The sequence below is a fragment of the Chenopodium quinoa genome, unplaced genomic scaffold (genome assembly GCF_001683475.1).
Source record: "Chenopodium quinoa cultivar QQ74 unplaced genomic scaffold, ASM168347v1, whole genome shotgun sequence".
NCBI lineage: Eukaryota > Viridiplantae > Streptophyta > Magnoliopsida > Caryophyllales > Amaranthaceae > Chenopodium > Chenopodium quinoa.
In genome coordinates, this window is record NW_018742987.1 from 1547534 (window position 1) to 1574128 (window position 26595).

General features: G+C 35.4%; 4 protein-coding genes across 5 annotated transcripts; 1 reads left to right on the top strand and 3 right to left on the bottom strand.

Annotated features, from left to right (window-relative positions):
* Positions 1-8429: 8429 nt before the first annotated feature.
* LOC110729657 (pentatricopeptide repeat-containing protein At3g54980, mitochondrial-like) lies at positions 8430-11200 on the bottom strand. Its single transcript, XM_021909427.1, has one exon. It carries the CDS (start codon positions 11009-11011, stop codon positions 8726-8728), a length of 2286 nt encoding a protein of 761 aa, XP_021765119.1. The 5' UTR covers positions 11012-11200; the 3' UTR covers positions 8430-8725.
* Positions 11201-12902: 1702 nt separating this feature from the next.
* On the bottom strand, positions 12903-18005 carry LOC110729659 (pentatricopeptide repeat-containing protein At3g54980, mitochondrial-like). Of its 2 annotated transcripts, XM_021909428.1 has the most exons (4): positions 15210-18005; positions 14933-15017; positions 13914-14101; positions 12903-13196 (listed from the first exon to the last, which is right to left on the bottom strand). In XM_021909428.1, exon 1 carries the CDS (start codon positions 17845-17847, stop codon positions 15286-15288), a length of 2562 nt encoding a protein of 853 aa, XP_021765120.1. In that variant the 5' UTR covers positions 17848-18005; the 3' UTR covers positions 12903-13196; positions 13914-14101; positions 14933-15017; positions 15210-15285. The 2 variants fall into 2 exon arrangements, with proteins under 2 accessions (XP_021765120.1, XP_021765121.1); XM_021909429.1 differs by lacking the exon at positions 14933-15017.
* Positions 18006-19090: 1085 nt separating this feature from the next.
* LOC110729660 (O-glucosyltransferase rumi homolog) lies at positions 19091-24857 on the bottom strand. The gene is made up of 6 exons (XM_021909430.1): positions 24379-24857; positions 21923-22503; positions 21263-21455; positions 20960-21024; positions 20635-20845; positions 19091-19749 (listed from the first exon to the last, which is right to left on the bottom strand). The coding sequence occupies exons 1-6, from the start codon at positions 24550-24552 to the stop codon at positions 19387-19389; spliced, it is 1587 nt and encodes a 528-aa protein (XP_021765122.1). The 5' UTR covers positions 24553-24857; the 3' UTR covers positions 19091-19386.
* Positions 24858-25574: 717 nt separating this feature from the next.
* On the top strand, positions 25575-26508 carry LOC110729661. Its single transcript, XM_021909432.1, has 2 exons — positions 25575-25691; positions 25955-26508. The coding sequence occupies exon 2, from the start codon at positions 25958-25960 to the stop codon at positions 26435-26437; it is 480 nt and encodes a 159-aa protein (XP_021765124.1). The 5' UTR covers positions 25575-25691; positions 25955-25957; the 3' UTR covers positions 26438-26508.
* Positions 26509-26595: the final 87 nt, after the last annotated feature.

Below are 26595 nucleotides of genomic sequence, written 5' to 3' on the forward strand. Positions count from 1 at the left end.
TTTGTTGTTAGATTTTTCATTTTTGTATGCTTTCTGATTGTGTTGTTTTGGATCTTTTTGTAGAAATATGGAGTTAGTCCATAAGTTTTGCTGATATCCAAAACCACTTGTAGAAAGGTAGAATTATGTAGTTAGTCCATAAGTTTTGCTGATATCCAAAACCACTTGTCTCTGGGTCTTGCTTTGTGCTTTTTTCTGAAAACAAGTTAAACAACGTTAGTCTAGGTTAAGAACAATAACTTAGAATAAGGACTTGCTGGGTTTGAAGAACAGATCCTTAGACTGTGTATGCAATGTTACTAGATTTAAATGTTATTGATTGATCTTTAAATTGATCAGAGAATAACTAGAATGGTTCTGATGTTGGATTCCCATCATCCCATGTGATTAAGCAACTATGTCTTAATACAGGGAAAATGGATCAAGTTTGATGACTCGGTATATTATCAATCATTCAATTGTGTAAAGCACCTACTTCATATTAAGCAGCCATAACTAAAGTTGGTTCTCCATCTCAAGTGTCTTACCATTTGTAATGAAATTATGTTTAGCAATGCAAAATGAGAAAAAACATGTGCAAGGACTCCTACATAATTTCAGTGCAGGAAGGCAATGCAGTATCCCGGACACGGACACCTTTAGTGTCAACACTAAGATGTTAACTCATTGAAGCTCGTATAATATCTAGTCTGGTGAGGCCGAAACCTCCAAATTTTTCAAAAAGCGTGGATAATAGCCTTTAATTTTGGAATTTTTTTGACTTTTTTCACCCGGAAATAAAAATTGCCGAAATGTTTACCATGGTCTCTAATACCCTCTAGGAGTCCAATTGGCAAGGTGGTTCCATCCAATTTGCCTTTAAACGACCAATTTACCGGTTTACAACTTGCACCGATTTCATTAACTCAAACTTACCATGAACATTTATGACAATATATAATGATTATATATGGATCCAAACGGCATTATATGACCCCAAGATGTATCTCCTAAAATCTCAATGCTTTTCGACACCGGGGTTCCGAAACATTTGAAATTTCTCAAAAAGCATGGATATTAGCCTTCAATTTTGGAATTTTTTGACTTTTTTTTCGCCTGGGTATAAAAATTGCCGAAATGTTTACCATGGTCTCAAATATCCTCCGGGAGTCCAATAGGGTGGGTGGAACCATCCAATTTGCCTTTAAACGACAAATTTACCGGTTTACAACTTACACCGATTTCATTAATTCAAGCCTACCACAAACATTTATGACAACAAATAATGATCATATATGGATCCAAACGACATTATATGACCCTGAGATGTATTCCCTTGAATTTCAAGACTTTTCGACATCGGGCCCCGAAGACTCCAAAAATTCTCAAATAACGTGGATATAGCCTTCAATTTTGGAATTTTTTGTCTTTTATTTTCACCCTCAAATAAAAATTATCGAAATGTTTTTTAGGTCCCTAATACCCTCCGGGAGTCCTATTGGGTTGGTAGAACCATCAAATTTGCCTTTAAACGGCCAATTTAATTATCGGTTTACAACTTGCACGGATTTCATTAACTCAAGCCTACTACGAACATTAATGACAACATATTATGAACATATATGGTTCCAAACGGAGTTATATGACCCCGAGAAGTATCCCCTAAAATATTAATACTTTTCTACACCAGGCCCCGAAACCTCCCAAATTTCTTAAAAATCGTGGATATTGGCCTTCAATATTTGAATTTTTTTACTTTTTTTCGCCCGGAAATAAAAATTGCCGAAATGTTTACCATGTTCCCTAATACCCTCCGGCAGTTCAATTGGATGGGTGGAGTCATCCTATTTTCTTTTAAACGACCAATTTACCGGTTTACAACTTGCACCAATAAAATTAACTAAAGCCTACTACGAACATTTATGACAACATATAATGATCATATATAGTTACAAGCTACATTATATGATTCCGAGATGTATCCACTTAAATCTCAATACTTTTCGACACTGCGCCTTGAAACCTCCCAAATTTCTTAAAAAGCGTGAATTTCAATTTTGGAATTTTTTCACTTTTTTCGCACAAAAAAAAAATTGCCTAAATGTTTACCATGGTTCCTAATACCGTCCGGGAGTCCAATTGGGTTGGTGGAACCAACACATTTTCCTTTAATCGGCCAATTTACCGATTTACAAATTGCACTGATTTCATTAACTCAAGCCTACCACGAACATTTATGACAACATATAATGATCATTTATGGTTCCAACCGGAATTTTATGACCCCGAGATGTATCCCCTAAAATCTCTTTTCATTTTGACACCAGCCCCGAAACCTTCGAAATTTCTCAAAAAACATGGATAATAGCCTTCAATTTTTATTTTTATTTTTTACATTTTTTTCATCCGGAAATAAAAATCTCCGAAATGTTTACCATGGTCCCTAATACCCCTTGGGAGATCAATTGAGTGAGTGGAACCATCCTATTTGTCTTTAAACGGCCAATTTATCGGTTTAAAACTTGCACCAATTTAATTAACTCAAGCCTATTACGAACATTTATGACAACATATAAAAAAAATATATGGTTCCAAACGGCATTATTTGACCCCGAGATGTATCCCCTAAAATCTCAAAACTTTTGGACACCGAGTCTCAAAACATCTCAAATTTCTCAAAAATCGTAGATTTTAATTTTGGAATTTTTTTGCTTTTTTCGCCTGCAAATAAAAATTGCCGAAATGTTTACCATTGTCTCTAATACCCGTCAGGAGTCCAAATGGGTGGGTGAACCATCCAATTTGGCTTTAAATAACCAATTTACCGCTTTACAACTTGCACTAATTTCATTAACTCAAGCCTACCACGTACATTTATAACAAAAAATAATGATCATATATGGTTCCAAACGGCATTATATGACCCCGAGATATATCCCCTAGAATTTCAAGACTTTTCGACACCAAGCCCCAAAACCTCCAAAATTTCTCAAAAAGTGTGGATATTAGCCTTCAATTTTGGAATTTTTTGACTTTTTTTTCGCCGAATATAAAAATTGCCGAAATGGTTACCATGGTCCCTTATAACCTCTGGGAGTTCGATTGGTTGGTTGGAACCATACAATTTGCTTTTAAACGGTCAATTTACCGATTTACAACTTGCACCGATTTCATTAATTCAAGCCTACCACAAACATTTATGACAACATATAATGACCATATATGGTTCCAAACGGCATTATATGATTCCGAGATGTATCTACTAAAATCTCAAGCCTTTTCGACACCGGGCCCCGAAACCTCCAAAATTTCTCAAACAGCGTATCAGCCTTCAATTTTGGAATTTTTATACTTTTTCTGTTCGGAAAAAAATTAGCTGAAATGTTTACCATGGTCCTTAATATCCTCTGGGAGTCTAATTGGGTGGGTGCAACCATCCAATTTGTCTTTAAATGACCAATTTACAACTTGCATCGATTTCATTAATTCAATCCTATCACGAACATTTATGACAACATATTATTATAATATATAAGGTTTAAAACGGCGTTAAATGACCCTGAGATGTAGCTCCTAAAATCTCAAGCCTTTTCGACACCTAGCCCCGAAACCTCAAAAAATTCTCAAAAAGCGTGTATATTAGCCTTCAATTTTGGAATTATTTGAATTTTTTTTGTCCGAAAATAAAAATTACCAAAATGTTTACCATGGTCCCTAATACCCTCCAAGAGTCCAATTGGGTGGGTGGAACCATCCAATTTGCCTTAAAACGACCAATTTACTAGTCTACAACTTGCACCGATTTCATTAACTCAAACCTATCACGAACATTTATAACAACCTATAATGATCATTTATGGTTTAAAACAGTATCATATGACCCCTATATGTATCCCCTAAAATCTCAAAGTTTTTCGACACCGGGCCCCAAAACCTAAAATTTTTCTCAAAAAGCATGGATATTAGCCTTCAATTTTGAAAATTTTTAACTTTTTTCGCCCGCAAATTAAAATTGCCGAAATTAAATGTTTACCATAGGCTCTAATACCCTCCCGTAGTCCAATTCAATTTGACTCAAAACGGCCGATTTGCCGGTTTACAACTTGCACCGATTTCATTAACTCAAGCCTACCATGAACATTTATGACAACATATAATTATCATAAATGGTTCCAAATGACATTATATGACCCCGAGATATATTCCCTAAAATTTCAAGTCTTTTCGACACCAAGTGCCGGAACCTCCAAAATTTCTCAAAAAACGTGGATATTAGCCTTCAATTTTTGAATTTTTTGACATTTTTTCGCCGATAAATAAAAATTGTCGAAGTGTTTATCATGGTCCCTAATACCTTATGGGAGTCCAATTGTGTGGGTGGAACAATCTAATTTGCCTTTAAACGACCTATTTACCGGTTTACAACTTGCACCGATTTCATTAACTGAATTCTACTACGAACATTTATGACAACAAATAATGATCATATATGGTTCCATGCAGCATTATATGACCCCGAGATGTATCCCCTAAAGTTTTAAGACTTTTCGACACCGGGTCACGAAACCTCCAAAATTTCTCAAAAAACATGGATTGTCTTCAATTTTGGAATTTTTTGACTTTTTTTCGCCCGAAAATAAAATTGCCGAAATGTTTTTCATGGTACCTAATACCATCTAGGAGTCCAATTGGGTTGGTGGAACCATCTAATTTGCCTTTAAACGGCCAATATAATTACCGGTTTACAACTAGCACAGATTTCATTAAGTCAAGCCTACTACGAACATTTATAACAACATATAATGGTCATACATGGTTCCAAACGACATTATATGACCCCAAAATGTATCCCATTAAATATTAATACTTTTCTACATCGGGCCCCGAAACCTCCAAAATTTCTCAAAAAGCGTGGATTAATAGCCTTCAATTTTGAAACTTTTTTATTTTTTTTCGCCCGAAATTAAAAATTGCTGAAATGTTTACCATGGTCCCTAATACCCTCCGGAAGTCCAATTGGGTGGGTAGAACTATCAAATTTGCCTTTAAACGACCAAATTATTGGTTTGCAAACTTGTACCGATTTCATTAATTCAAGCCTACCACGAACATTTATGACAATAAATAATGATCATATATGGTTCCAAATGGCATTATATGACCCCGAGATATATCCCATAGAATTTCAAGTCTTTTCGACACCGGGCCCCGAACCTCCAAAATTTCTCAAAAAACGTGGATATTAGCCTTCAATTTTTGAATTTTTTTATTATTTTTCGCCCGTAAATAAAATTTTTCAAAATTTTTATCATGGTCCCTAATACCTTCCAGGAGTCCAATTGTGTGGGTAGAACTATTCAATGTGCCTTTAAACGACCTATTTATCAGTTTACAACTTGCACCGATTTACCGGTTTACATCGGCCAATTTAATTAACTTGCACCGAACCCGACTTGAACCGAAATTGACCCAAACCCGTTTTAACCCGCCAAAACCCGAATTTAACCCGACTTGTTACTAACCTGACCCTGAATTCAACCCGACCCGTTCCTAACCCGACCCGAATTTAACCCAATCTGTTACAAACCCGACCCGAAATCAACCTGACTTGTTATTAACCTGACCCAAATTCAACCCGACCCGAATTTTACCATATTACTTACCCAACTAAAAAATTCAACTCGATCTGTTACTAACCCGACTCGAAATTAACACGACTTGTTATTGACTCAACCTAAATTCAACCCAAATTGTTCCTGACCCGATTTTAAATCACCTTAAATGCAATTTAGACCACCTTATTATTGTTGATTAAAGCATTTTGTCTAGGGAGACCAAGCCGGTCCAGACAGCAAAAGAAAGGAGCATCATCCTCAAATTTAAGAGTTAAATATAGTATATATTTGTTGTATTGTCAAAATGAGATAATTATCTACCTAAATTATAAATTATAGTTCCCTAGTATATTGCCATATATATTATAGGCAAAGGAAATAATTAGCTTGATAAAAATGATAATTATCTATTTATTGTTAGTTGAACCCGAATATGACCTGACTTGAAAATGATCCGACCTGATTGTAACCTGCAAATCATTGACTTGAACATAACCCGACTTGAACCTGAGAATGACCCGACTTGGAAATGACCCAACCTGATTATAAACCGCAAATTATTGACTTAAACCGAACCTGACTTGAACTCGAGAATGACCCGACTTGAAAATGACCCGACCTAATTATAATCCGCAAATTATTGACTTGAACCGAACTCGACTCAAACCTGAGAATAACCCGACCTGATTCTAACCCGCAAATTATTGACTTGAACCGAACCCGACTCGAACCCGTTTTAACCTGTGAAAGCCCAAATTAAACCTGACCTATTGTTCACCCGACCTAAACCTGACCCAAAACCGATAAGAAGTATGACCCGACGTGACCCGACTCAAGCATGACCCAACCCAAACCCGACCCGCATAGGTTATGGAATTAATCTGAGTTGACCCGACCCGCTCTTACCCTACCCGTACCCGACCCGTTTACCCGAATTGACAGCTCTACGGGTGACCATCAAAATCCTCAGCCATCTTCCTTATCTGAATTAATCATCCATTATTGTAGAATTCAGAAATAAGGATGTTGTATAATCTTTTAGTTCCTTTTATTTTATTTTATTTTATTTTTATTTATTTAATTTTTTTTTTTTGACAAAGAGATCTATTAATTAAAAAAACAAGATTACAACCTAAGCTAAGTAAAAGAAAATAAAACACCACACATACACTAAACTCTAACTCATACAAACTAAACTGAAACAAAACAAACACTGGTAAAATGTGGCTTTTGCACCTGATGGAGGCCTGATTGTTGGACAAAATCCACGAAAGGCAGTGGTAAAACCTGTCAAAACAAACGACACTTGTGGTATGCCTTGACATTGACCCATAATACCTGCACTGAAGAAGAAGATAGTGTAGAGGCTGGGGTAGAAACCTTAAAATGGAACCAAAGGACACCAATAAAGCTTGACAAAACATGGGAAAAGCAAAGAGAACGAAAATCCATGGCCTGATTGAGAGAAACTTTTGAGCAAGACTTGATGCTCACAATATGAGCAATCCCAATGACCTATAGTCAAGTGGGATTCTTGGCTCATTACTAAAACTTGAGTCACATTTTCTTGTGACTCAGTACCCATTTGAAAGGGTACAGTTGGTCTATCCTCCTTGAATGGGATAAGACACAACTTTATTAGAGCGCTATGAACCTCCAAACATTGTGTAAGGGGAGTCTCCTTCAGATAGAAATTTTTAAAAGCAATGACTTCAGAGATCATTGCAAACTGACAAAGAGAATAACCTTTCCTTGTTAATTCCCTCACGACCCTCATACACTCAATCAAAGACCAAGAAACATAAAGATGCGTTCTTCCACAAACCACTACTATAACACTACGTCACTACCCATAAACACCCTGCATTCTAAACCCTGCAAATCTGCAAAGTGAAATAGGCTAAAACCCTTTCCCAAAAATCTAACCCTATAGAGGAAAAAACATAAACATCCCAACCCCAAAACCACAAACAGAAATAAATCCTGTGAAGTAAACCAAAGGACAAGCACCTGCCAAGTCCGAACAGCAAAACCCGAACTAGCTCCCTTCGCTCCTGTACCCACCAACATTCCTTATTTGAATGTTGGTCTTAGATTTAACGCTCCAACAGTCACAAGTTATGCCACTATCAGTCACAGCACTACAGCAATAATATCTTCCCTGCAATAACTAAGATCCGGTGGTTATGAATCCGATATGTTCCAATCGGTTTGATCAAGCAGATCAAGTCCTTTTCCAATTAGTGAAACCATGAAAGTAGATCTTTTGCCGGAAGTCCATCCTCTGATTTATAGCAAACCTAAAATCTCAAATTGCTAACCAGTCCTTGATCACACAATACAGAGTGACACTTCAATGTGCATATTCAATTACCAAGTTCATATGATCCCTACAAGAAATTATTTCATCATCCTCTCTCACCTCCATCAGCAGTTCATGAGCTTCACTCGAATTACATTTCTTGCAAACAACTTCAGAACATAAATTAAATTTCACTCAATTAATTTTGACCCCAAATTTTTCCGTTTATAAAACATCACTCGACCTTATCAAGCTCCTCTCAAACGTGCATCCACCATGACGCGTATGGTTGCTATATCACCACCAATCGCACTTGAGAACATCTTATTATTCAATTACTTGCTGAGCAATACAGAGTACTATTGCAAGAACTGACATTATTGCAATTATAGTCTAATTTGCTCAATACTTCGTATGACTTACTTCAAAGAGTTGCTGAATAACAAAGATGATAAAATTCAGTTAATATAGGTAAATAAATAAAAATAAAAAAGTAAATAAATCAAAATTTTATTTAGAGATGGAGCAAGTAATTGGCTTTAACATGTCCAAAATTATTGAAAAGTATTACTCCAAAAAATACATGGAATGTATCCAACAAATCTAACAGTAGAAAAATTATTTAAAAAAAAAAAAAAAAAAAAAAAAAAAAAAACACATCACATTTGACAGAAACTAATAATCAAAGCAATTTCTTAAATGCAGTGATTCATGGATCTTGTAGAAAGGTATATGTTGATAACCTGCACGGCAGCTCATAACCTATCCACCATTAATCAGCAGTGATTACAAAAAGAAATTACAAAAAAAAAAAGTGAAATCTATCAATCTAAGCAGAAAGAAATTGTTCTGAATCACAGGTAATCATCTGCTCTATCTTTTTCTTTTTCTTTTTCCTATTCTTTTTCCTCTGAGGAAGAGCTATTAGCGGTGAAATTTCATCGTTTCCTTCTAGTTTCTGATAACCTTCAACTATGGAATTCATAATATGTTGGCTAGGATACAATCCTGTATCAAGAAGTTCACAACAAAATATCAACGCAAATTTCATCCGTCCTCTACGGCATGCACCCCTGATAATTAGCTCATATGCAGGAACTTCCAGTTTGTAACCCTTGTTTACCTTCTCCCTTACCATTCTCACAACACAATCAAAGTGTGTGCTTTTGCACAACATGTCAATTTGATCTTTCTTCAACATATTCTCCTGATTAATTCCCTTTTCTCCCATCTCAGCTTTGACAGATGATGCAGATTCCATGTTACCTTCTTTGATAAATCCTTCGATAATAAAATTGTAAGTTGAGAAAGATGGGATGAAATTTCCAACTGCTGTGAAATTCTCCAGCATCTTCCTCGCCTCAGAAGTTTGACCATTGAGGCACAATCCATGAATGATGGTGTTGTATGTGTAAGCCCCACAAACAATCGCTCGGTTCATCATCTCATCAAACACTTTGAGGGCTTGTTCCACTTCGCCCTTCTTGAAATGCCCCCACATTATGGCAGTAAAGGTGGCAGCATTGGGTCTAAGCTTCTTGCCAACCATATCCTCTGAATTACCAGCATTCCTTTTCTTTTTAGAACCAAAATATTGATCAGACATTACAGTTGGTAAGCTTTCGGTTTCCAGTATCCTATCCCACAACTGCCGAGCTTCATCAACCTTACCCTCAAAACAGAGCCATGTCATCAGAAACCTGTACCGGAAATAGTTGATAGAACCAGATTCCACAGCAATTTTGAGGCGTTCATAAGCTTCATCCCATAATTGAACATCCAAGAGCCCTTTGATTAATGAAAAGGATGTAATGGTTCCTGGATAAAAGCCCTTTTTAATCATTAGGTTGAACACCTCCATTGCTCTCTCCATATCACTCTTATTAATGTATCCATTGAATAACAACAAGTAGGTAACCTTATGAAAAGAAAGTTCATCCTCAATGCTTTTTTTTAACAAACTCCAAGCACTCTCGAAATCACCCAATTCACAATACCCCTTTATCAAGCTAGTCATAACATTCACACCCACCGGTATATCACACGAAACCATCTCATCCCTGATCCTCAGAGCTTCCTCCATGTTCCTTTCCTTCACACACGCGACTATAACATTCGCGAAGGTAGAAGCAGAGGGCACATATTTCTTAACTCTCATCTCCTTTAACAGCTCATAAGCTGCATTCATATCAGGTTTCATAGAAACAGCTCCAATAACACAATTATATAAATTTGCACCTAATACATACCCCAAATCCTTAAACATCCTAAACAATTGCTCGGCTTCCTCGAACTTTTTTTTCACAACACTGTATTTTATCAGCTCAATAGGGGTATTGACATCTTTAGTTACCCCATTTGAAATCATCTTATTAAGCAACTCCTCAACTAACTGCAAACGACCCTTTTTCAGCAACACTCTCAATAGAAAATTTGCAAATTGTGGTTTTAAATCAACACCAAAATACTCAACCATAGCATTAAAACAAACAAGTGCATCATCTATTCTACGAGTTTGAACATATTTATGAATTAACAACTCAAAAGTTGAAGGTTTTATACAATAATCGAACCTCTCGGCGGTTTCCACCAGACCTTGCACGACAATGGCAGCATCTTCGGGGAATTTCTGACTTGCAATCAACTCAACCATATTCTTCCTCCCAAAATTAAAACCAGCATCTGCCAGAATTTGAAGTAAAACACAAAAAGCTTGAAATCCAGAATCAAACCCAGGTATTTTCTGAACCCAATTGTAGTAATTTAAGGCATTCATAGGCTTAACTTGTTTGATCACTAAAGCGCTGATTACTTGCGATTGAGTAAGAGTCTCGGGATCTTGACGAATTCGTAAAAAGGGTTTTGGTAAATTTGCAGAATCAAGATCATTTGAGTCATTTGAGATTGAAGAATCTGAAATGGGTTCTTGGGATTTTTGGGGATTTGAAAAGGGAAGAAGGGTTTTCAGTTTAGAGTGTAGAATTGAAGTGAGAGAGGTTGAAGATGAACAGAAATGTTTATTGGTAGTTGAAGATTGGAGAAGCAATGAAGAAATTGAGAGAGATTTTTTCAAAGATTTCATTTTCCAGTGAACTCTCCCAATCGCAGCAACCATGGGAGCGACTTGTGCGAAAGATAGCCGAAAGTAAAACCCTATTTCACTAGTTTTTTTATTTTTATTTTTTTTAAGCTAATTTCACTACTTGTTCACTTGCACGGAAAAGCCAAAACAAAAGTCCCAAATGAATTGGCAAAAAATAGTACACATTTGATTGGTTGATTAATTGAATCGGTATAAAACTTTCATAGTGGCATTTAAATTGCAAAAAAAAGGTATGCATTCGATTAGTCGATTAATCAAATCGGTATAAATTTAACGTTTTGTCTTGTTGAAATTTAAGTTGTTAATTGTGATTTGTATGAAATTATTCTTTATTACTTGGATGAGACATTTAAGGTGCAAGTTAAATATTATTTATTTTTTTAAAAAAAAAAAAAAATTTGTTTCCTTTGTTATTATATATTCTCTTTTGTATTGGATTCCTATTTGTTCTAACCTAGAAATAAAATGGGAGGCATAACTCTCTACTCTATAAATGAAGCTACAAGCTACATGTGTGGGTGTGTGGAGCCATAAGGGCAGATGATGAGAATCGATCCAAAAACCCCTGAAAATCGGAACAGAAGCTCTAACCACTTGAGCTATCCTTCACTCTCACTATCATAATAATTTGACTTAGGTGTTTGCTTCATATATATATATATATATATATATATATATATATATATATAAGGAGGTAGAATCAAAATTCGCAATCAAAGGATTGTGGTTAGTATTGAGGGTATGTGTATGATAGGTCACAAATTCAGAACTCTCTATCTCATTTGTAATTTACAAAAAAATTAATGTCTTGTAATTCATTTGCACAAAAGTAAATAAATAAATAAAAATCACAAAAGATGAAGGAGAAGGAGAGAAATAGAACAATGAAGTAGAATGGTTTCTCACTAATTAATTTCCCAAGATTTACAATCCTAACTATTATAATATAAAATGAGAAAGTTTGTTTTCTCAAAAAAAAAAAAAATGAGAAAGTTTGTCGTTGAGATAAACGGATTCATTTATCTCGGTGGCAATACTGTAAACATTACTACATTCTAATTATTTGTTTCAAAAAAAATATCATCTTTGTCTTCCTCCTCCCTCGATCGTGAATTCATGATTTACCATCATGGTTTCTTCCTCCTCTTTCCTTCCTTCCTTCCACACCCAACTAATTACCTTCGTTCATCTTCTTCTTTCTCCTCCAATCCAACTCCCACCTTCACCTTCTTTGTTTCCTTCTTTTAACTATTCCCTTAGGGTTTTTTTTTTCCTCCTTGGGGTATTCTTTAGCAATTTGTTGGATTTGGTGTTCTCCATTGAAACAACTTAACCCTAAAGGAAAGGTGATTGTCGTTTAATTGTGATTTTTGTCCTTTATTGATTTCACCATTGACGGTGCTCATGAGCTTTATCTTCTTGCTCCAATCTCTATTGAAGTGGCTACGAAGCTTTTTTTCTTGAACATGGCAAATGGCCTTATTTTAAAGTTAAAATGACTAAAACACTCGGTAATATATTTTCAAGGTTATCACAGTGAGAAACTTAGATTTCCCCATATGAAATAGAGTTAAATGACCCTTGAACCTAAACCGTTGTAATTTTAATAATGTGACAAAGAGATGTTCAGTATTACACTTTTCAATGCACAAATTTGACCATGAGTAAAAAATAAAGAACAAAATAACATTTTGTCCAAATTCCACCAGCTACAACATGTTTTAAATACCCTTTTTATATAATTATTTTATTCCTTTATTATTTTTTCTAATCTCCTTTTTTATTATCTTAATTTGTATTATTAGCTTTGGTTTTTAAGAGTTCTATGATTCATACGTATGATGTCCTTTGTATTAGAAGAATAGACAAAATGACATACTAATTTATATTGGAAAAAAAGTTAACTCAAAAAATCAAACTTTATATGGAGTAAGAAGTGAAGTGAACAACAATACAGTAAAACATTTTAACACAACTTTGAAATTACAAACATCTACCAACTATCATTTACATTGTACACTTTTCTGCGCAAGACTTGCAGATTTGCAGCAGGTAATTACAATAATATCTAACCAGCATTATCTAATAATCATTTTCTGGCGTAGAGAGAATCATATAAAGCCTGTAACACCTTCAGCTAATAGAGTATAGGATATTACCAGGCCAAACAGAAACGTCGTTTACCACCAGAAGAAACCTGAAACAAGTACACTTCATTTCATCAGCCTGTAATCGAGTATATTCACATAATTAAGAATACTAGTAAAGCATAGTACCACTACAGTCTAAAATAGCCAAATCCATACATTGTTGGAAAGATATGGAAGGAAAATGGGAGAGTTCCTTTCCCTCCACAATATCAAACCAAAGTGCAAGATTCCATAGTACTATAATTGAATTGCGAAATCAGTGTGATTAACTATACTCATTGATTAACTATACCCCTGAAAGAAGGTAAGATTCGATTGACCCCGAAATCCGGCATGATGACATACAATAGTTTTCAAGATGAATTTTGAGGTCAGTTAACGTTTCTTTTGTGTGTGTATTTTGAGAAGGGTTGGTACCTACTAGATGACTTGTACTTCGGCAGAGCTATTACAATAATTCAGCATAATCAACCAGATCAGGGTAGAAATTTGGAATTGTGATGGGGCAATTTATTTAACTATAGGTTTATGGATCCAAGTCAAGACCTACTTTATTCTGGTTATGTTATGTTTTTAGATAACCTTGACCAATGTTAACTAAAAGCTGAGGTTAAAATAGATTTTAGATAACCTTGACCAATGTTAATACAAAGCTGAGGTTAAAAGAGACCATATAGTAGCATTCAAACTGTAAGGCAAATGCAGCAGCAAATATGTCTTATGAAGAAAGTTCTTAAAAGGCAGACAAAACACAAACATCGCACCTCACTTGATGAAGATAGCCATCTGTCAGACAAAACAAAGCATGCCCATATCTTTTTATAGTAGTCTGATTCTCCGGTTCGTCAATTACTTGTGCTTGATCAAGCTGATGGGAGTGCAAACTTCTGTGATATCTCTCCATCTTCATTCTTCTAGTACTTTGCTGATGTGAGTTTCCCATTTTCTTTTCCTACAGAGTCAGCATACAGGTCAATAATTTTAATACTGTTAAGATGGTGTAGCCTCATAGGTAAACTGGAAAGGATTTTAGCAAAAGACTTGCAGAATTTTTAAAACAAGTGATTATGATCGCACATAAAAGCTATGAAAACTTGGACATGAGGAGCTACAAAAGGCGAGGATGGGTGGAAGGTGGTACTTCAACCAAGTAAATTTGCACACATATATTCCAGGGTTAAGGACTCAAATTGTATCACATTCCGTGAATAACCCTTAACAGATGGGCTCAGAAAGATCCGACTGAAAGACTCTAGTATAGGATCCAGGCTGAACAATTATGCACTGAGATACAAAATGGGAATTTGAGTCAGCAGCACCTGTGTATGCAAGCCTGACAAGCAGCTCACTATGCATGAATATGGCATGTTATTTTTTAAATAAATCGATTCGTAGCTATTAGCTAAGAAATCATACATGTAATTGTAGGGACTTAAAAATAACATGTCTACATTTTTCTTCATAGTCGATGCAATTCAAGTAATTAATTCATTCAAATGTAAGCAGATTAGACTAGCACACATAATAGAATTGCCTTTTATTATAATACTAATACAGAAGTCAGCAGAGCAGTGAAGACTGAAGGAATCAGTAATAGGAGCTGGAAACCTTTGAAAAAGTGAAAACAATCTGCCTTAAAATTTGAATCAACACAATATCTTCATCATTATAATCAAATAAGATACGATGGAGATCCTAAATGACAGAGGTAATCTAAGAGTTGCACAATCCTCACACCCATAAAATGACACTTCCTAATCAGCAGTAAAAAATCAACTCTAACCTCGAGGCTTTAGACTTTTCTAGAGCGGCTATGACACTAAGCTTGAACAATGGCAGTCCCTCCACCCATGATGGAAAAGATATACCTGGGTAATTGTACAGTCTAGAATCAATATAATAATAGGATTTATTGAAACAATTGACAAACACTAGCTATTTTGTTCAACCTCTTATTTAGTTATTTACCCTTATGCAAAAATTTTTATTATTATACTAGTAATGCAATGATGCTAGAATGCAAGGCTAATAATAGTAAGCAGAATATTCAAGCACATTACCTGTCTGCAAGTCTCCAAAAAGCTCATGCAAAGCAGACCACATGGCCTCTGTGCAGAATATAGGTATGTCTGACGGCTAAGAAATTGAAGTCTTGGATGACTGGTAACTTGGTTTGAAATTTGCGTTCATGAGAAAATCAAGAGTCATTCTATCTGGACTAAGACCTCTCTCAAGCATTTCATCGTACATTTTGAAAGCTTCAGGCAAATTACCCTCTTTAAAATACCCAGCAACCAAAGCATTATACATAAGGGAGTTAGGAGTCGCTCCCTTTTCTTCCATCTCTTTGAAAAATTCATGTGCATTTTCCAGCTTGCCTTTCTTACACAGGCCATTCACCAAAACTGTGTAAGTGATTTCATCAGGCACGATGCCTTCTGCTACCATCTCAGCATAGAATTCTAAAGCTGATTGCAGTTTATCTTCCTTCAGAAGTCCATCTATTAAAGAGGTGTATGTTTTCAAATCACAAAATATCCCTTGATCAGTCAATTTCTTATGGAATGAGAGAGCCGCTTCAATGTTATTTACATTCCTATAACCACTGATCATGGAGTTATAAATATATATGTTTGGAGACAACCCTGCTTCACACAATTCATCAAAAAGTTTACACGCACTCTTCATGTCCCTTCTTTTGCAAAAAGCGTCAATAAGTGTGCCATATGCGGTAATATCCAATTTAAGACCCTTGCTTATCATCTCATTGAGCATTTTCAAAGCAAGATCAAAATTATTGCTCTTGCAACATGCATTAATTAGAATTGTGTATGTGAAAACAGTAGGGTAGACTCCTTTCTCACTCATCTCATTATACACAGAAAATGCAGAATCCAGATCACCTTCCTTCAATAATCCATCAATAACCATATTGTAAGTCATGCAAGATGGTATGAAATTATCTTTCTTTATAAAATTCTCTAGTAGATTCCTCGCATATGATGTTTGCCCATGTTTGCACAATCCATCAATAACAGTATTGTAAGTGTAATCTGTACTATCAATCCTTAGGTCCACCCTCTCATCAAACAACTTCAGAGCTTTCTCTACCTCGCCTTTCTTGAAATACCTGCTTACTAATACTGTTAAGGTGATAGCATTGGGTTTCACACCCTTAGCAATCATCTCAACATACATGCTATGTGCCATAGCGACGTTTCCTATCTTACAATAACCATAAATTAGGTTGTTATAATTAACTACATTAGGTCTGATTCCACATCTTATCATCTTATCCCAAATCTTTTGAGCTTCATCCACCTTGCCATCTCTACAAAGCCAAGATACTAATATGTTATATGTGGATCCATCAGCCAAACCAGATTCAGCCGCCTTGTTAATCATCTCATAGGCTTTCTCCAATAACCGACCTTTCAGAAACCCTTTAATCATTGAATTAATATTATAAACACTGGGTTTGATACCCTTTTCAGTCATTTGATCAAAAAGCTCAGATGCTTTCTCCATATCCCCCTTCATACAACATCCATCAATTATAACTGAATAAGTGGCTAAATTTGGTGTAAGTTCATGCTCAGCTAATTCAGCAAACAGACCTAAAGCACTCTCCAATTCACCCGATAAACAATACCCCTTTATCAAGTTCATAGCAACCACCAAATTCATCGGTTTCCCATCAGACATCATTTCATCTTTCAGTCTCAAAGCTTCCATCAAATTCTGCTGCTTCACACACGCGATAATAGCTTGGTTGTAGGTACCGGCAGAGGGCACAAAACCTTTCTCTTTCATCTCCATCAACAACTCACAGGCTGCATTACAATCAGGTTTCTTACTAACAACTCCAACAGCACAACTAAGCACGCCTGGTTCTAATTCAACCCCCTGATCCTTCGCTAACCTAAAATATCGCTCCGCCTCACTCAGCTCCCCATCTTTCAAGCAAGCCCTCATCATCAAACGAACAGTAGCACTATTCCCAACAAAACCTCTACAACACACCTTATCATACAACTCCCTAGCTTCTTTAATCATATTCTTTTGAAACACTAACACTTGAATAATATCATTCACATATGACACCCACACATCAATGTTACTATCAAGCATCCAATTAAAACAGCTAATTGCATCATCAAATCTATCAGTTGCAAGATACCCAAATAGCAAGTAATTAAAATCTCGTGAATCTAATTCGAAATCAAACCTTTTGGAGCAATCATTGAGGCCTTGAATCATAGTAGTAGCATCAGGAAATTTCGGGGTTGAAACCAATTCTTTCACCGCTGATTGCTGAAACTTTAAATCCCTCAAATTGTGCAGCAATAAACAGAAGGACTCAACCCCATCACCAAAACCTGGTTGATTTTCAGCCCATTTGAAGTATGACATTGCAGAAGGTTGTTCCTTTGAGCTCAATAATTCATTTGTATCATCAGACTGAGAAATATTTGTGGGGTTTTGATGATTTTGTGAGATGGGTATTTGGGAATTAGCCTCGTTTAAATCATTTGAGATTTGGGATTGGTTTAATGACGAAGATTCTGAGACTGGTACCTGGGAAATTAAGGGTTCTGAAGAAGATAAGAAGCTTGAAGATGAAGATAATGGTTTGTGGGTTATTGAAGAACGCCATAGATTTGATGAAATTTGCAGAGATTTTGCGAAATTTCTCATCTTTTTGCAGGATTTTGAGCAATGGAGGAATTTAGTGGTGTTTAAGAACCCTACTCTTTTATCAGGGAAACAAAATTGAAGCAGTGCTGCTGTAGTGAAAGTTGCGAGTGATGAAAAGTAATGGACCGGGTCTACCCGAAAATGAAGTGATGGACCGATTCTCTTATCCTGCTTCACCTTTTTGGTTTTTATTCTCTTTTTTAATGAGCATATGATACCAGTCGATAGTAAAGATGGTTGTGATTTGTGAGTCGTATATTTTGTCGACTCATCCTAATCAACTACTCAAATATAGCCACTGAACGTGTTGAATTTACATTATTAAAAAATGGCTTAGGCACAACTCAAGTCGACTTATCATCGGGTCATGTAGTATTGTATTTGCATGATTAAGTCAAATTTCACATGTTATAAAATGGTTTATCATGTATAAATGTATCAATGTTGGTCTATGTCTCTTACCAAGCATATCAAAAACAAATGTGGACAACAGGACAAGGCATGGGTCACAACCCGACACGCAATACCATTCCTAACCTAGACTCATGATGTGCCGTGTATTTTTCGTGTTAGGTTATGTTGTTTAGTTCATTTTTTTCTGGTGCAAGTGGCATGTTTAAATGTTTAATACATACCATGAACATCATCTTTCTTTTATAGGGTGAATAACAAAAGGTTTGCACTTCAATAAAAGAAAATAGCACAAATCAGTCATATTAAACAAAGTTCTTTACTTGGGCGCTCCCAATATCAACTAATTTCTGCATTATATTTGTCCATGTAACTTTCTCATCGAAAAGCTTCTAGCGTACCATGAGTCCATGACTACCATCAGTGGCGATTTCAAAAATTGTCCGTTATGGGTTCGGAGTTACTAAACACATATACAGACATATAATAGTAAAATCTATTACAATAGCATAATCTAACATAAAAACTACAAAAAATAATACGGGTGTGCACATGTTGAAGAAAAAATTACAATTGAAGTTGTCAATCATGAAAGTTCTTCAGAGGAGTTGGCAGTATTCTAACTCACTACCTTTGAGTGAGATAAACAAGCTCCTACCGCTGCACTACTGCAATAGATGATGTACATCTACGTGTTTAATTTTATTTAACTACTTTTACTGTTTTATAAATTTTAAAAACTGATCAGTTTTTCTCCAAATCCAGTACTGGAATCGCCACTGACTACCATCCAAATTTGAAAGCCAAAAAATATATAAAAAAAAATAAATCATAATTACTACCTTCGTTTTACCTATATATTATTAATAAGCTAAAGTTATGTACATCTTAAGGTACCATCTGATTCATGGAATCATTTTATATAAGTAGGAATAAGAATAATATGGAGGAATAAAATTTCCAGTCTCACTAAAATCTCTACATATATCTATCTAGTGTCATGTATAGTCTGTAAACTACACTCTGATGATAATAATAACAAAAAAATTGAGCATAAGGCGCTTGGTCTAATAAATAACAAGAACTTTTATGATTTTCTATTTACCTATCTAAAGCGTAAAGACCTATCTATTGCTGCTGAGTTTGATTAGACCAATAATCTTTCTCCCACTTTTCTACCTGTTTCACCGCATCTGTTTTTTTCCTCAGAAAACCTTGAAGAGCAGCTGGGTCATAAGGGGGCGGCATGCTGCATGGAGCTGTATCTGAAGGACCCTTTACCAGAGATTGCATCATAAACTTCTTCTCCGATCCCTCTGCAGGGCACGCCATAGTCTCTGAACAAAGCTCAACAGCATTTTTGGATATTGTGGGCTTGAATTTTAAGAGCTTAGAATATTCAGTAAGCAGATGCAACATGTAATCATATACATAGTCCATCTTCAAATCTTCTAGAATGAAATTGCTGGCGGTCTTCCCAATGGCCTGGGCCTGATAAGTACATGAAAAATCAATTAAACAGATTTCAAGGTTTATACTAATGCATTTTCATCCAAATTCATTGCAGTACATGACAACCCCGCTAAAGACAGACACATTAGTGTTTTTTTGGAGAACATGATATCAGGATTAAGAAAGTACTGAAAGTCTGCTTAAGCAATTAGCAGTCTTTGCACTTAGTTGAATTCTAGTAGTTAATAACAAAAACTGAACTGTTAGTTGAAAGAATTACTCAGATGAGTATTTGTTCCATGTTTAAGGTCTCAGTTTCATCAAGCACTGAAAAATTTCTGAAATTTGTGTAAGATACAATAGTTATGCTCCCTACATCCTAATAAAACAGTTTGAGATTACTTGAAATTTTTTCTGAGAAAACTAATTTACAGAAACCCATTGGAACAAGGAAAATAGATGCTTTAAACAGCATAAGTACACAGATGGAAAAAAAAAAAAAAAAAGTGGGGTTGCTAATGGCCTTTGGTACATCATCTTGCATAGTGTAACAGGTACGTAAAGAGGATATATTGTGATTACAGATTTCCTAGTTAAATTATGAAACATTCTTTCCTATCTTTGTCAGCTCTGGATTTAGGTATCTTAGATGTTTTACGTAAGTCCCAGATCTAGGGGGTAAAGTATATTTCATGTTAAGGCTGTTGTTCAAGGTTCTTTTAATATGCTTGGAGGACACGCACAAATCTCCCCGACTCCACTATCTTTCAATCTAATTACTCTGCTCAACAAGATCCCCCTTGTGCAACATTTCTGATTCCTATCACATAGAGTCATAGAGAGACCAACTCTGCCATTTATATTAAGTTTGAAAGTCCACATCAAAGGCCATGAAATAAATAGAACTTTGTAAAGAAGGTTTACCTTTTGCATGTGATTATTCCCCCATTCAACAGCGAACTTAATAGACCTACACTTGTCGTCCATACTGACAGGCCAATAGTGCTCCAAAGGCATCAAACTTCTCGAGAAGAAGTCATAGTACAATGGCTTCATTATCAAAGCAACAGAATCACATGCAAGGATATACTTCTCGCTGACTGACCATGCTGATCCTTCAATGTAGATCTTGTATCTATTCAAGACATACAAGAAAGATATTCACCAAATTTTAAGATAGTAGGTTCTAGTGAAGCAAGATCATTCTGAGAAACTAGGAAATCGCTCATGAAATATGCATGGCATGTACCTGTCTACGCATTGGCTTGCCAAGTCTGACTGTTTGAATCCTTGTTGTGCTTCTTTATTCCAATCCTGCATTTGTTTTTATGGAATATTGTCAATAGGATATTAATTCCCATCCTGACTGGTTAAGAAGCAAGATTAAAATTCCTATTATCACTTTAGAAAGTTATCCTATGATATAATAATCAAAATTCGCACCAGGCACCAAAAATCGGTAATAACTCAGAGTAATAGCTAGAGTGGATTGTGGAATACTGAAGGAAACTTACAGCTCCTAGAAAGAACAAAAAATTGAAAAATGTTTTACCTGTATATACAAGCGAGCATTCCAGTCCTGCCTGTCAGTGACATTACACTTGAGAAGGTCCATCCTGTGTGGAGCAACAAAGGGATTTCCTTTCCAAAAAGCATAAGGTTCTCTCTCCTTAAACTTCATCCTCTTGTTTCCTTCTTCTAGGTCCATTGATAAAAACTCCCATGGCTTCATTTGAATCTCGGCCCTACGTATACATAATGTTCAGTGCTAAATTTCACATAAAATAATATAGATATGAAATTGTTATTGCAATTCTGGCTACCCAATTTCTTGTGTATCACACAGGGAAACTGGCAGCTGTTATGCTCACATGCGGATTGAAATATTGGTGAAATTAGGATATGGCTAATCAGCTAGTATCGCCCTATAAAAGCATTACTACTAAGTTTCACATGCATCAGTTGATGTTAGAACTGGATTGTATAAGAAAATTCATCATCTATTTAATTTAATTGAAAAATGAACATTGAACCAAATACTAAATGAAGGACCTTAGAGGCAACCTAATTGGCAGTGGCAAAGTGTTGTAAAAGAGTAATGAAAGTAAACATCAATAACAGCATATATTCACCACCTGGAAAGTAATTTCTATATTGAATCGCAAGCTTGTATTATAGCAACATAACAGCTATGCAAAATTTGTAAACTTACCATCCCCAAAAGGACCAATCAGGGAATACGATGTCCCATGTTCTATCATCTCCGCAATAACGAAACAGTGGAGGAGGAGCCCCATTATTGGAATGATGAAAGCGTTTAGCTATTACTGGCCAGTCAACACAGTCAAACATGAGCTCTAAATCTGGCACTCTACCAGGGTACCTCCTTAACAGCTGTAAAATTCCCCAGAGGGTGAAAACATCTCTGGTCTGCCATGAATTTTGATATCTCTCAACATAGGCCTTCCCATTAGATATCACCAATCGAAAATTGGCAGTTCTTTTAGCTGCCTCCACCATATCTCTTGTTATACCGTCCTTCTGCCAAGGCCGAAGATCTTCATATATCCATTGAAAGTATTCAGGGCATGTGGGAGGAGGAGGAGCATCAGGATCCAACTCTAGTTTTTTAGGATAACCTGCAGGGCAGGTTTGTGTCATGTTATCATCAGAACATTGAAGTGGAATTACAATTTTTTTGTGAGCCTTTTTGGGTGTCTCAGAGGTCGTGTTGTTAGAGCTACTTGGAATGACAGTTGAAAAAGCTTGCTGTGTGGATCTTTCAGCATTAGACTGCAATCAAAATCAAGATAAGATACATGTTAACAGTAAAATACATGCAAGGAATCCAATCAATCCAGTCATGTTAAGAGCTCCAATCTTGGCTACTTATAGACTTGCAGTAGAGTGAGTTAATTTGCATTATTCAATTACTTAAATACGTTAAATAGTGTTAGTTTACAAGGACACAAACAAGGGACAATTCTAAATCAGAGCTTACATACATTTGCATTGATTTTGTCGTTTATGTGTATTTCAAACAAGAAGCATGAAACATTGGTCATACAGTACCATGTTCCAAATCTAGAAAGTGTTGACAATAAACAACCCCATGTTAAGTAAAGTTTAAAATACAAATTAATCAGAGTAAAATAAACAGACACTGTTTCAGACATCTTGTTTATTTGCTAATCATGCGTAAACTATTCCATTTTCTCTCAAAAATACGCTGCTAATACTGGAAAATTTCAAGATAATGTCGTTATGTATGAGCTCTAGAGTCAATAATCTGTGCACACTGCACTGTACATGGCCTTCATCACTTCATGAAATCATGACATCACACTCTAACTAAGAAAATAATTGTCCAGATCTTTAGAACACTAGATTATCAAGTGTCATTACTATATTTGACTATCAAATATAGTTTAAAAAGATGTGGAAGCACTATTAATAATTGAGGGTCTTTTGGATCACTACTTTCACTAGATTGTCAGGAAATAATAGAAATGCAAAACTTTGGGAATCTGTGAACAAGAAATCAATGTAGAAATGTAGGAAATAAAAAAAAATAACCAACCACTGTAATTCCTAATACACCCTCATGAATTGCAATTTTTGCAAAATACACATGGGTGCTTTAGTATGTACTCATACTAACCAACAAGTAATTTTAACTAATCTCATCTACGACATTGCATCACATAACTAACACCAGTCCAATTTTCATAGATACATATGGGTGATTTAGAATGTACTCGTACTAACCTACGCGTAATGTTGTCTTAAAAAAAAAGCACTAACACTAACATACGAGTAACTTTCATCAATCTTGTGTCTAGGTGTCAAAAACTAACCCAACCTAGTCTAAAGTAACCCAATCCAAAATTATTTAACCCAAACCCGATCAATGACCCAAATTAACACCTCGACCCGTCTACATCAATGCATTTAATAACTTGTACCCGTACTCAATGTCACGCATGCTAGTGTTTGAGTGTTTGGTACTCCGTAATTGGTTTATTACCGTTTAACGCAGTAAAAAACAACAAAGGGGTAATAACTATGAGTCCACGTGGAGTCAAACTAGCTAATTAATTTTCTTTTTAAAATTGGAAGATCCACGCTATTTCAAAGAATCACATGTGATTTGTCCACGTGTCTCATTGAGTTCCTCATTGTGGACCCCACTAACCTACTCCACGCAGCAGATCTCGGCCATCTTCTTCCCTCACCACATTCTTCTCTCTCTTCCCTAAATAAAGTACTCCTTTCTATATTTAAAATTAAAAAATCCTAAATTTTCATACGACGTCGTTTTTACCTCTACTGGCACTAATTCACACCGTTTTGGGTGCAACTTCTTTAAAACGCAACTCCAGATTCTTCTTCCAATCCAACTTCAGGTTTTTCCAACATTGTGTTTAATAACACACTTGTACGAATACTACAATCTAATACGTTCCGTTTTTTATTAATTGCAACATTTACATGTCCGAGATAAAATTTATCAACTCTTCTTACAAATATCTTTGTATATTAAAAAATTAGAAATCATACAGAGTAATTTAATTATATTTTACAATAATAATAAAATTTCGTACTAAAATCCGCCAAACAGAAACGTTTTTAATCAAAACAAATTAAAAAGAAAGAAAAAAGACTTACAGAAGAATCAAGGAGACGAGTAGAGAGAAAAGCACCGACGAGAAGAGAGAGAAACAAGAAAACAACGATCGAAGATCTAGCAGGAGAGTGTATCAATGGCCGAAAAAACATCTCAAATATCTGCCCAAAATACCCCGATTTACTCGATTTATTCACAAAATTGCCATTCATCATCTTACATTCGAGCTGAAGAGCATCAATCCCAGAAATCAAATTGAACTTCAATCAAATTACGATATAGAAAATGAATTGAAAATAATTAATCAGATCAGAAGAAAAACAAATACAACTTAAAATGAAATTGATTGATTGATTGAGAGAAAGAAAGAGGAAATCCGTGAAGAAAAGGGGTGGAGTGAGAGAGTGTGATATATTTGACGAAGAAATGGAAAGGAGAAAGAAACTGTACTAGAGTGGAAGAACGTGGAAGAGGAAAGAAAAAAAAAAGGCAGAAATAAAAAGACAAAAAAGAGTGAGAAATTTAAAAATGTAAAGTGGGGTATAGCTTTGTAATATGGTTTGTCCTTTTGCTTAGATGTGTTTAGTATGGGTTGTTAGTGTCAATTATTTGAGTTATTTTGGGGTTAATCAATTTGGATACTAATGCCTTTTATTATTCACTCTTTTTGACTTGTTTGGTACTAGTATATGTAATTTATTATTTATATCATCTTAATTTAAGTTTTATATTGATTGGAATTGTAATTTTATTTCTTGGTAAATAATTAATATATATGAATAGATACAAATAAACAGAATTGATTTAAGCTTAACTTGCTTGATTTTATTGGACAATAATTGTGATAGGTATTATCTTATCTTCCCCTGCCACTATCAAGCATTTTCTTTGATAGCTTGACTGATTTGTGACTATAAAAATACCAGTAAAATCTTTCTCATTTGAAGTAAAAGTGAAATCTAATATTAAGTTAAGGATATTTTGGATTTTAACACCTTACAAAAGGCTGAAAATGTTTTTTAACACCCCCCAAAAAAAAACTTTTATTTTAACACCTCCCAAAAATATAAAAGTTGGAAGTTAACACCAAAATCCATCTTCCGTTAACAGAACTGTTAGTGGGGCCCACCCCAACGGATATATTTTTAAAAGATCTGTATATAAGAACCATTCTTCCACGATTCTTGCACGATATATAAGAACCATTCTTGCACGATTCTCCCCTAATGAACGAAATCGTTGTTCTTATTGAATAGCAGCAGCGCATTGCATTGTTGCACGATACTTGAAACAATTCTTTCACGATTCTTCCACGATTTTTGAGAAGAGGAACAGATTGAAGCTGCTGAAACAGGTGAGTGCGGTCAATTGTTCGGTTGTTTGGTAATTATGGTTTAAATTCTCTTCAATTATTATTTGCAATTGTTTCGTACTCAGATTAATGGTTGGATTATGTTATGTACGCATCTAAATGCCCAATTGCGAAATTAGGGTTCGTCAGAAATTGAATTTGGGGCTTTTCGTATTATGAAATTAAAAATGAATTTTGTTGCTGTCAATGTTAATTCGTCAGTGTACAAATCTGTAAATGTGACTGTCGATCTAAAATTGATGCAGATTATGTCGTTTGTTAGCTCTTCCCCTCCTGAGGCCAGAAAATGTAAGTGTGGTGTGCCAATGGCCAAGCTCACTAGCTGGACAAGGGAGAATCCAGGCAGGAAGTTCATATCATGTAAGTTTTATGACCCAATAACAGAAACAAGGGGTTGCAAAGCTTTCGAATGGGTTGATCAACCTGATGGAACAGATTGGCAAACAGGGGTTATCAACAACCTGTTGTTGGATAAGAAGCTGCTAAAGGGTGAAGTTAATGAATTGAAAAGGGAAGTTGATGAAATCAGTGGCCAAAGGAGGTGCCTACTTAATGAAGTTGATAATTTGAAGATGAGATGCAAGGCCTTGAACGCTGACAGGAAGAGAATGAACAGGGAGTGCAATGAAGGGAAGGTGTCTTCAATCAGCTGTTTTGGTTGGGTGGGCATGGCCATTTGTATAGGTTTGTCAATGGGTGTAATTTTCCTAATGGCTAGGGGTGTGTAATAGTAAGCTGTATTAAGTAGTTATAATTTCTTGTAATGACTTGAAGTGTTATAAATATGTCTTTTAATCAACCTATTTATGCCTTGTCTAAGTTCCTATTTATGCCTTGTCTTTTAATCAACCTATTTAAACATGTGAAACATTAAAACATGGGAAAT